The 11,049-nt window shown below is 46.7% G+C and overlaps 1 protein-coding gene across 1 annotated transcript in view; it reads right to left on the bottom strand.

The window, feature by feature from the left end:
* ANTXRL (anthrax toxin receptor like) overlaps positions 1-7,443 on the bottom strand; it is a 54,501-nt gene extending 47,058 nt beyond the window's left edge. Inside the window, exon 1 of the mRNA XM_023508766.1 lies at positions 7,199-7,443. Within this exon, the coding sequence (XP_023364534.1) occupies positions 7,199-7,443 (245 nt within the window). The remainder of the gene's footprint in view (positions 1-7,198) is intronic.
* Between the last annotated feature and the right edge of the window lie 3,606 nt (positions 7,444-11,049).

Raw genomic sequence — 11,049 nt, 5'->3', positions numbered from 1 at the left:
CCAATGTACTCAGCCCTACTATGAAACTAATTTATAGCTTTCATAGGAAAGCTATAACCCAATTATAGCCCAAGAATACAGGAAAAGGGGATAGGGAAGGGAAGGGAGGGGGGAGGATGCTTGGTGGGACCACATCTATGGTTCATCTTTTAAGGGTACATGTGAATCTTTCTAAATGAAGAATGTAAATGTCTTAGCACAATAACTAAGAAAACGAAATGAAGGCTATGTTAACCAGTGTAATGAAAATATTTCAAATTGTATATAAAAATAACATACTGCACCCCATGACAGTATCAATGTACACAGCTATGATCTAATTTTTTAAAAAGTCACTAATCAAAGGTTGTAACTGAGAGGCAAGAGATAAAGGGGGACTTGTTTTTGCAACATTATAACAAAGTATTGTATAGAAAAATTATTGCATTGATTACTTCATTTATTTGTACATGTGTAATACAAATACAGATGAACTGTGAATGACAATTGTTAACATCAGTAGCCATAAAAAGGAAATTAAACTCCATATTTAAAAAAAAAACGAGAGATAGTTTATGGAATATTGATGCAAGATTTTCTCATTTAGGGCTAAACAGGGATCTCTCCCATTTTTAGGCTCAGGTGAACTCAGAAATGTGACTCTCTGTTTCTTTTTCAGAATTTATCTTTAGGCACAAGTGGGCTGCACCCTCCAGACCACACTCTCTAGGTAAGCTCACAATTAAATCTAGTAACTTTAGAAATATTACAGAGGTGGCAGTTTTATAATTTTTAAACATTTGGATTTTAATAACAGGCTTAAAATTAATTTTATTTCAAAGGAAACCATAGTTGCCTGAACAATCAGTTTCTTGGGTTATTTCTGTTCAAAGTTCTCTATCTTTGCAGAGACACAGTTACAGCAGTTTCTCACAAGTTTCTTTTTTAAATGCTTCAGTACAGTTTTCAGTGGGGTGCATTTCCCCATGTTTTTCACTCTTTTCCCTCAGATAAACCACAGATAATTTCCAGCTGGGATAAAACTGAGATACAGACAGGGACCACTCACACAATCATTTCACCCTGAAGCGAGGGCACAAAAGCCCACATATTTTTATCTGTCTCAATCAGTCTTTAAGCACTCATATGTACATAATTTCAACCTTCCTCCACCGTATTTTCTAACTTGGACAGTCTGAGCTTTCCACTTAGCCATTTGAAACTTTCTCTATTACCGCTGTTCAGAGTCAGCATTTCCCCAGTCCTTACTCACGCAAGACCCACATTTGCACTTTCTCATAAAGATTACTTGTGGTAAACAGAACATTTAAAAAATTCCCCTCCCCTAGGAGCTTCATGCAGCAGAAGAGACTAGGTGTAGGTGGGGTGTCAGGAGAGGAGATCTCCAGGGGACCATAAGAGGATCTTGCTCAATGTGAGGAAGAGACCATGGGAGGGATTGAAGGGCTGGAAGGATGGTAAGGCAGAAGGTTAAGGATGGGATCCTCTGCTTCCTCAGGTGCTGGGAGGATCGGGTGGCACTTTAAAGGGGTCTTTGTTACTAAAACTATAGTTCCTATATGGAGAGAACAGGCACAGAGCCAAGCTGGGGGTTCATACATCAATATAAGGAAACTGATTAGGGTGGCCAGGCTTTCCAGTGCCTCCTTTCCAAACCTGTCAGCATAAGAAAGGATCAAAGGAACCTATGGGGCCAGCCCACACCAAAGGCTGGCCACTCTAGTTCACAAAGGGTCCTGAGGTGCCCTTTGGAGAACTTTACCCCATGTTCATCACTTTTGTCTGTAGAAAAAACATTTTTGAAATGTCTAAGGAGACAATTCAGGGGGGCATCTGGCTTGGAAGAAGAGGAACTCATGCTGAACAGAGCAGAAGCACAAACCATAATATGTTCACTAGACAACACAGAATACAAATGAACAAAAGTATATGAATCTAAATTGTGCCTTTGAGGCCAGGGCTCTCCACTGGCATCCCAATGTTTCTAGCAACAGGTGTTGACACACATCTCTGGGAGCCCCCGACAGGCTGATAGCTCCATAACCCAGGGTTCCTATTTCCAACAGGCTGATAGCCTGGAAGTCTGAGGTTCCTGTCTTAGAGGTTTATAGCATAATCCTTGAGGTTAGAAATCAAAGTCCCTTGTCACCTGCCCTCTGCACCCCAACTTCTCAGCAGCCCAAGGCCAAAGCACTGATGTCTCATTGGCAGTGACGTCTTACACTCTCTGACATGGCTGAGGTTCCCCAGTATTCTGGTGTTTCTAGCAATGGATTGCTCTACTGACACATGCCTCTGAGAGCCTCTGACAGGCCAATAGCCTGGCAACCCAGGGTTCCTGTCAAAGACTCCTGTCCCTTTGGCCTTCCCTTGGAGGTCCCTGAGAGGCCCACACAATTCACAACAAATGAATATAACAAGCAGTTATATCTTTCCACTACAGTCCGCAACAATGAAAAAGCACAACAAAAAATGAACACAATAGTAACACTAAATGTCTGCAGACACTAGCCAAAAACAGATGTTTAAATGGATTACCTCTGGAGGTAGACTCACAGGTGAATTTAGGGGTGACTGTCAGCTGGTCTCCTGAGGGGTCTGGGTCCTCTGGGGGCCCTGGAATGTTACCAAGGGGCACCTCCCCTCAGAGGGACCATAACCTGTGCCTCTCTTGGAGGCCATCTGAGGATCACCAGTGCCAGAGTCTGGAAGATCTTGCTGGGGCCTCCAAAATGTGCCCAGAGGTTCCACAAAGACCACACTGCCAAATAATTTAAACTTAAAGAGGAGTCCGTTTACTGAAGAGGCAGCCAGTAACAGTCCCCAACATGGGGTTTCTGAGAGCAGCCCCGAGTACTTAAAAGGTTGGGTTTTTAAGGCTTGGTCTTCATCCTGGTTGCAACAAAGGCTGTCCAGTTGCATCTGGGTAGGTTAGCAAGCAAGCATTGTACAGAGTAGAATTTTGTGGTTAGTTAGTCATACGTCATACATCTTTTTTAAAAAAATATTTTTCCCCTATACATCTTAGTTTCAGTACTTTCCCCCATACATTTTAGTTTCAGTACTTTCCCCACCTGTTATTATTTAAAAGTCAGTTTGGAAATAGTTGGTACCTCCCTGTCTGTTTCCCAGGGAGTTAGCCAAGCAAGAAACTCGGAGTGAACTAGAAGCAAGAAATTAATTAGTGCTTTTCCATCTATCTCAGGAGTGAGCTAGACTTATTTCTTTTTTTTTTTGAAAGCTTGCAGTCTGGAAATTTGCAGGACTTAACTGGTATTTTTCCACTGTAGCCTAGGACTGACACTTTTCTGTCTTAGCCTAGACCTACTAGGCCTAACAGTATGATTCCACTTACATGAGACAGAAAGTGGAGAGAGAAATGGTGAGTTATTATTTAATGGGACAGAATTCAGTAGGTTATCATGAAAAAGTTCTGCAGATAGATGTAATATGCTGTGACCGTACTTAATGCCACTGAATTGTACACTTAAAAATAGTTAAAGTGGTAAAATTTTGTTATGGATATTCTACCACAATTTTTAAAATTACTAAAAATAATAGTAATTTTTTTTCCAATTCCATGCAAAGAATGAACAACTTAATAAGAAGTCTGGTGAATAAGCTGGGCCTGAATGACCACAAAGCCCTCCTGCAGATGGCCACTTATTTCTGCTTAAAGGACCTCCACAGGGATCTTCAGAGATCCACCTGGCTGCCTGGTCTTTATAGGGGGTGGTTGGAATCAGACAGTCCAGAGTTTCAATCCCAGGACCATGGCTGCCTATGGGGAATTGTGGGGGTCATTCCTGGCCCTCAGCTGCCTCATCTCCTCCTCTCTACAACAGGGGCAATAACACTTACCCAGCTGGTTAGGGACACTCACTAGATAAGGTGCTTTCCTCTCCTCCCTGTACCTCCAGGCTAGCACCCAAATGGTCCACATTATCCTATCCAACTTGTCTGGAATCCTGTGGCCTACACTGTCACCATAGACTCAGACTCTGGATGCTCCTCACCTCTGCCCTGCCTCACTGGCCCAGGCCACCATCATCCTCTCCCTGTCACTTCCCTGGTTCTACCTGTGCCCATCAACTATGATCCTTTCTAAACAGGAGCCAAATCACACCCCTCCTCTGCCAGAATGCAACCCACAGGTGCCTTTCCTGGCAGTGCCCTCCCCCAAGGGCCTCTCTAGAAGGGCCTGGCCCTCAGCTCTTCCCACGCTCCTGCTCTGATCTCCAGGGGTGCTTATTTATCCCCATGTGACACATGACTTTTCTCTTCAATGTGTTTATTGCCTGATGCTACACTGAAATGCAGGCTCCAGGAGGGAAAGCACTTGGTCTAGTTTTGTTCTCTGCCTTGTCCTCACTACCAAAATCAGTGACTGCACAGAGGGGTAGCTCAGAAATTCCTGGTGAGGCTTGGTGCCCATAGCACAGTGGTTATGGTGCTAGCCACATACACCCAGGCTGGTGGGTTTGAACCCAGCCTGGGCCAGCTAAACAACAATGACAACTGCAACAAACAAATAGACAAGTGTTGTGGCAGGTGCCTGTACTTCCAACTACATGGGGGCCTGAGGCAAGAGAATCACTTAAGCTCAGGAGTTTGAGGTTGCTGTGAGCTGTGATATCACAGCACTCTACCAAAGGCAACATAGTGAGAATCTGTCTCAAGTAAAAAAAAGAAAGAATTCTTACTGAGAAAATGAATCAGGAAGGGAAAGAGTGAATGGCCAAGATTGGCTCTCTCATGGGTAGAAGATCCCAGAGCTCCTCAGGAAAGTTTGGACAGGGGCAGGTGTAATTAGAGCCATTCTGACCCCACCCCAGCCAGAGTCAGAGGGCACAGGTAGGACAGCTGCAGCCCAGCAGATGGCAGCTGGCCTAGTAACTCTCCTTTCATCTTTATCACGCCTGGCAAGTTGGGTATCAAGACGGTTATGTTAATCAGTTTGATGCAAGCATTCCACATTGTGTATCAAATCAGAACTCTGTACCTCATAAATGCATTAATGTACACAGTTATGATTTAATTAAAAAAAAAAAGTCTTTTCACAGATGGGGACACTGAGACACAGAGACACGAAACAAGTTGCCCAAGGCCACATGGCTGGTGAGTGGGGTGGGTCTGGTTTCCTCTACTGCCAGGCTGCCCCTTCCCCAAGAGCAGCCAAGCAGTGGCAGACCACACCCTCAACCTGACAGCACCAGCAGGTGGTCATCCTGGTTCTCCATACACTTATGGCCAATCTGGCCTTGGAGGGTAGTGAGACCTCCTTTTACCAGGGTGAGAGTCGCTTCCAGGGAGAGGGCATGTCACGACTCTGGGGCCAAGTTTTCCCTGGCTCTGGATTGATTGTCCCTCCAGGGTTACTCCTTTCTGCAGAGGAGGGGTGTGATTGGGGCTTGGGAATGGGGATGGACACCCTTATCAACTCATATTTGCAGAATACAGCAAGATTCTGTCCAGACCAGCCAGAATGGCAAATGGCAAGAGTGACAGTAATGGAGAAAGGGGACCACGGAGCATGGTGGTCTCAATCCTGCCACCTGATCTGGTGTCACAGGGAACTGAGGTGCCCACCCAGCCTTGGGGGCAAGGCCTATACCTTTCATCTCACACTGCAGCAATAGCCACCAGTGACTGAGGAACCAGACCTGTCTTCCAGAATTCAAGAAACCCCGCAGGCATGTGGACGTGCCGTGGGGTGAGAAGTGGGGACACCCTGGTGGAGAAAGACATTGCTCTGGCCCTTTTCTAGTTCCCTTACTTACTCCCACCTTGGCAGGGAGGAGAGGGGAGAATCCTCCCGCTTCCTGAGGTTTTACTACAAACTAGCTTGACTAACCTTGTGAAAGTCACTCAGCCACTCTGAGCCTCATTTCTCTTTTCTGGAATATGAAACTAGAACCTAATCTCTCAGGCTCCTTAAGGTCTGAAGTATTTTGCATATTGCTGGGGACACAGCAAGAACTGAATTAATGCTATTTCACATCCCCTATCTGACTCCATAGTCCCTCCACAGCCAGGGCTGGGCTGTGCCACATTGGAGCACATTGGGGCAACCAAGAGGACCCTTTGGACTTAATACCTTCCTCTGGAAGGATCGGCCTAATGAGGCTGTCAGTCCACAAAACTCATTCACCATCAACCCAATGCCCAAGAGGGAATCACCACCTGGGGCTCTGCTAAGGATCTGGGTGCCTGCCCAGAGTGTCTTAGCAGCCCCTTGGTTAGACAGTGAGATTGGACTGCTCTTTCAGTGGGCAGCATGGCTCTGCCATTGCTGGCTTTGCTTGGGAGTTGGTGGACTGGGGCCCAAGTTCTCTGAGGGTCAGCATCCAGAGGACTCAGAATATCAGAGTAAGCTCAACCAGGAATAGTGGGAAGAGCACAGTGCAGAACGCCCACATGTCATCACACCTGCTGCCTCTGGGACTTCACTAACCTCTAGGAAATAGGTTAGGAAAATATCTGCACTCCTCTACATCCCAGGATGGTTTTGAGGATGCCAAGGGTTCAGGGGAAGGGCTTTGGATACAGCAAAGTGCTTCAACGCCTACTGACAGTCGTGCCGCTGCTACGAGAGAGTAACTGCTAAGTCTGTTCCCAGCCAATGGCAGCAGGCAAAATGCAACAAAGACAATATCTCCAAGACTGACAACTCCCCTGTCCTTTCCTTTTCATGAAAGCCTGAAGGCATCTAATGCACTGGCCAGCTGTCCCAGGGCAACACTGAGACAGACAGAACATTTCCTGAAAGTGGAGGAGCTGTCACGGGGCTCCCCAGGGTGTAGATGAAAGAAACAAACACTTGGAAGCAGCACAGCAAAGGACTATCTAACAGGGACACCAATAGAATGCCTTACAGAAGCTACAAAGCAATTTCTGAGAATGAGAGACAAAAATCCTGCAGTGAACTTCTAATGACTGCTGAGGAAGCAATTCCTAGCAGTCAGCTTTTATGGTCATAGGGACAAGAATCCAGGCCAAGTTGATGGAGGCACAGAGGACCACCCAGAACCCCTATAGTGGTTCCCTCCTATCTCCTTCCAGGAAACAAGGAGACCACTATGTACTGCTTCCTCCTGTCTGAGCAAGTGACTGAACTTGCCCTTCTTCAGGGTCATGTCCTGCTTGAAGTGACTCAGGGGATTGCAGCTCTTAGACCAGCTTAGGAAGGACCACTCACTTGTCCACAATAAAGTAAATGTCAAAGGCTCCATTGCAGAACTCCGGAATCTTCTCCTTCCCACGGCCTTTGCCATGCCTCACATTCTGCTCTTGGAAGCTCATGGAGTCTGAGTGTGGACGGTGGTAGATGATTCTCTGCCGAGGGTTGTCATGCTGGAAGCTCCTCATGCTAAGCAGCAGCGGAGGTGGCAGCAGCAGTAGGACAAGGGTAAAGCCAGGCACCCAAGGGCCATGGCGCCCCATTTTCTTGGCTGTCCCTGTGACCCCAGCTCACTCTTCAGTCCTTGGGCCAGGGCCCAGGTTCTCTGAGCAGCAGCCACTTCCAGTCACCTTCTCTGCTGCCTCCACCTGTGCCTGGTGTCTGCACCGCTTCTGCCCTACCACCTGTGCACAATGTGGCCCAAGACCAGCAGATACCTGCCCAGATCACAGGGACCAGGTCAGTGGCTGGCTCTGGGGACACCAGCCTCAGCTATCTGCCTGCCCTTCCCCCACCCTAGAGGCAGAATTCCCTGATGTTATGATTGATGGGAAGGTTGACATGGTGACTTTGTGACCTGCAGGTCTGCCCAATCAAAGTTCAGCATGTCAACCATCCCAAGGGGGTGTCATAGGATCTTTGAGGAGTGTAATGGGAAGCCTCCGGTTTCCCTGTTTCCCTCACAGGTGTCCCTTCAAATCCCCATGGAACCTGCCTTTTTGTTAACTGACAGGTACCTTTTCTTGCTTAGGTAAGGAGGCCACTCTCTGTGAAGAGGTCAAGGAACTGGGAGGCCAGAGGGTTGGAAATGGAGAGGGTAACTGTATGAATGAATTCTGATATCCACAGGGAGGACAGGATCTAGAAAGAGATGAAGACCATGTGATGTTGCCAATGTCTTTATAAATAAGGAACATGCCAGTTCTTTACTGCCTCATGCTTAGTGATGCAAACCAAGAACCATTTTATTATATTCACATATTCTGAGGAACAGACATTCAGAGAGGGCAGAGTGGGAAGGGCTCCATGTATCCAGGGCCTCCAATGGGAAGACTTGGGTAGCTAACGTGACTTCAATGACTAGGACCTAGAATCATCGGAAGGTTTAATCACCCGAGTGTGGCAACTAGTCAGGACTCAAATGCTGTGCTCAGCTGTGTTGATGTTAATGGAGATCCCACACAGGTCCTCTCCTTGTGACTTGGGCTTCCTCACAGCACAGTAGCTTCCAGGTGCTTAGACTTTTTATATGGGGGCTCTGTGAAAAAACGTGAACCTAAAAGAGCTAATTTTACAAGATGGATTCTGAGTGGCTACCCGGGTCTAAATAGATCCAAGAGACTATTCGCTGACTAGGGCATACATATATACTCCAAGTTCCTGAAAGCCTGTACCTCCATCTTCAGTCTTAGAAATCAATCAGCCCCCCTGTCCCATACAATCAACAGTCAGCTCTATCAACCAGTGAGGGTTCAGCTGTATTGACCAATCTTAGCTCAGTTGACCAATCTAAAGCAAGCAAGTTTCAAGCCTTTCTTTTCATAAACAGACCTGATTTGGAACCTGGGTAGGAAATTTTGCCATAAAATTCAGGCTCTTTGTTTTCTGGCATACCCCTTCATTTTACAGCAGAGACTGCATCTTCCTGGTTTGCAAATTGTTCATTAGAATAAGCCTCTTTTCTCCAACTTCCTTTTTGAAGATCTTTTCTTTACAGCTCAGAGTTCCAAGAGTGAGTGTTTCCAGTGGGCAAGGTAGAAATTGTAGAGTCTTTTATGACATCACCCTGGAAGTCATATAGTGTCACTTCCACTGCACTGTATTGATTGGTCAAAACAGTCACAAGCCAGACAAGATTCAGTGGGAGGGATGAGAGAACACAGGTTTCACCTCTCAAGGGGAGGAGAGTCAAAAAGTTGACTCTGGTGTTGAAACTGCTACATGGAAGAGGCTTTTTGTAAATCTTGCAAGAGTCAATCCTTTAAGCTGAATCCTGAGTCACTAACTTGGCCTACATTCAGATCAGAACCACGTGACTATCTGCTGCCTAGAAGTCATATACTGTGAGTTCCCAGAAACCCCCTCACTACTTACCTTTCGGTTTTTCGTCGTTGCCTGTTCCTGCTTAGGAAGTCTGAACCAACCAATAGGCTGTGACCTATGTCGACCAATCAGCAATGCCAACCAATTAGAACTAAGAAAATTTGATCCCCTTATTTGTAAAGTAGACCTCAGAGCTGACCTAGACAAAAACTTTCTCTAGGAAAGACAAACCTTTGTTCTAAGGAAGATACCTTCATTTGAAGGTTTGCAAACTGTACACTGGAAAAAAGACTCTTTAAATTTGTTTTCGGAGAAATTCTATTCACATTTTGAATGGCTGAGAACTTATATTGTTTGGCAAAACATGGGCATAGAAAACTTTTATTCAAAAGAAATTCAGAAACGCCATAATTGTTGTGATTATACAACAATTTTAGAAATACCTTATTCAATACATTTTCTTCGGTTTTGAAAGCACAAGAGTGATACATGATTTTTTTGAAAAACCTCTAATAAATCTAAAACATCTTTCAATAATTATAAGTGATTTTAAAACACTGAGTTGGTGGTAGAGTTTGTCTGTTTTCTCTTTGGGAGTTGTATTTAAAATAATAAAAATATCTTAGTCATTTCTTTTTTTTAGAATAAATGAAAACTGGTCTACCTCTACCAATAGCTATTACATCTTTTGCTCCACATCTTTCATGACTCTTAATAATTTTATGTATTTGGCTAGTGGTTAAACATCTTGTTTTAATTTGTAGTGTAGTAATTACAGAAAGGATTGGTTATCCATTCACATGAATTTTGGTCATTCGTGTTTCCTCTTTTGAGTGCGGACTCATGCCTGTGTCCATCCTCACTTGGGGTGCTTACCTCTTTTACATTGATTCATTAACATTCCTTATATATTCTGGACAGTTATCCTTTATCAATTGTTGCAAATATCTTTTTCCAGTGTGTGGCTTGCTTTTTCTTATTGCATTAATTTTTTATTTTTTCAAATAAAGCAGAAGTTCTTAATGCAGTTGAACCGTCATTTTTCGCCCTTGCCCTATCCCACCCTCCACCCTCCACTGGCAGGGAAGCCCCCAAACATCTTTCTTTACGTTCTGGGCGGTCAGGGAACTGCTTTTACTTGGCAGACTCCTACCACTTCACCCCATGGAAGCCTGGAAAAGGCGGGGAGGCAGCGGGACAAATCTGTCTAGGGGCTGGGCGACTGACTGACTTTCCTAGGAGCTTGCCGGGCCCCCGAATCCCCGAGGGGAAAGGAGGTGGGGGCGCATTGCTGGCCTCCTCGGTGGCGCAGACAGGAGCGCAGGCCTGGCGCGTACAACTTGTCTGACAGCGTCGCTGCCCCGCCGGCCCAAGAGCGGAGAGGTCCGGGAGCCGAGGGCCGCAGCCGCGGCGAGAGTGGGCACCGGCTCCATCGGCTCCCGGCAGTCTACGAACCACCAGGAGGCGGGTGTGCGGAGCTGAGCCCCTGAAGGACAGGCCTGGCAGCGGCTCCCCAGCCCGGGGCGACCCTCTCCGCATCTCCCCGCCCTCTGCATCCCACGCGGAAGGTCGGCGGGGACCCGAGTGGAAGGAGGACGCGGAGGCCCCGCCCCCCGAAGGCGGGTGCAGCGGTGGGAGGAGGGGCCTGATTGTCTCAGGGCTTGAGATGCAAGTTCACAGCGGCGCGCTGGGCGCTCGCCGGGGAGGCGGTTGCATCTACGCGCGCGCCCCTTATCCCGCTTCGCCGGAGAGCCCAGGTGAGACCCGCTCTCTTGTCCTGTCGGGACAGAGGCGCGAGCAGGCATGGACGGTGGGATCCATCTCTC

The sequence above is a fragment of the Otolemur garnettii genome, unplaced genomic scaffold, assembly GCF_000181295.1.
Source record: "Otolemur garnettii isolate 467f Iridium unplaced genomic scaffold, OtoGar3 scaffold00275, whole genome shotgun sequence".
NCBI lineage: Eukaryota > Metazoa > Chordata > Mammalia > Primates > Galagidae > Otolemur > Otolemur garnettii.
Note: the sequence above shows the minus strand (reverse complement) of the source record. Positions and strands in the feature narration are given on the sequence as shown.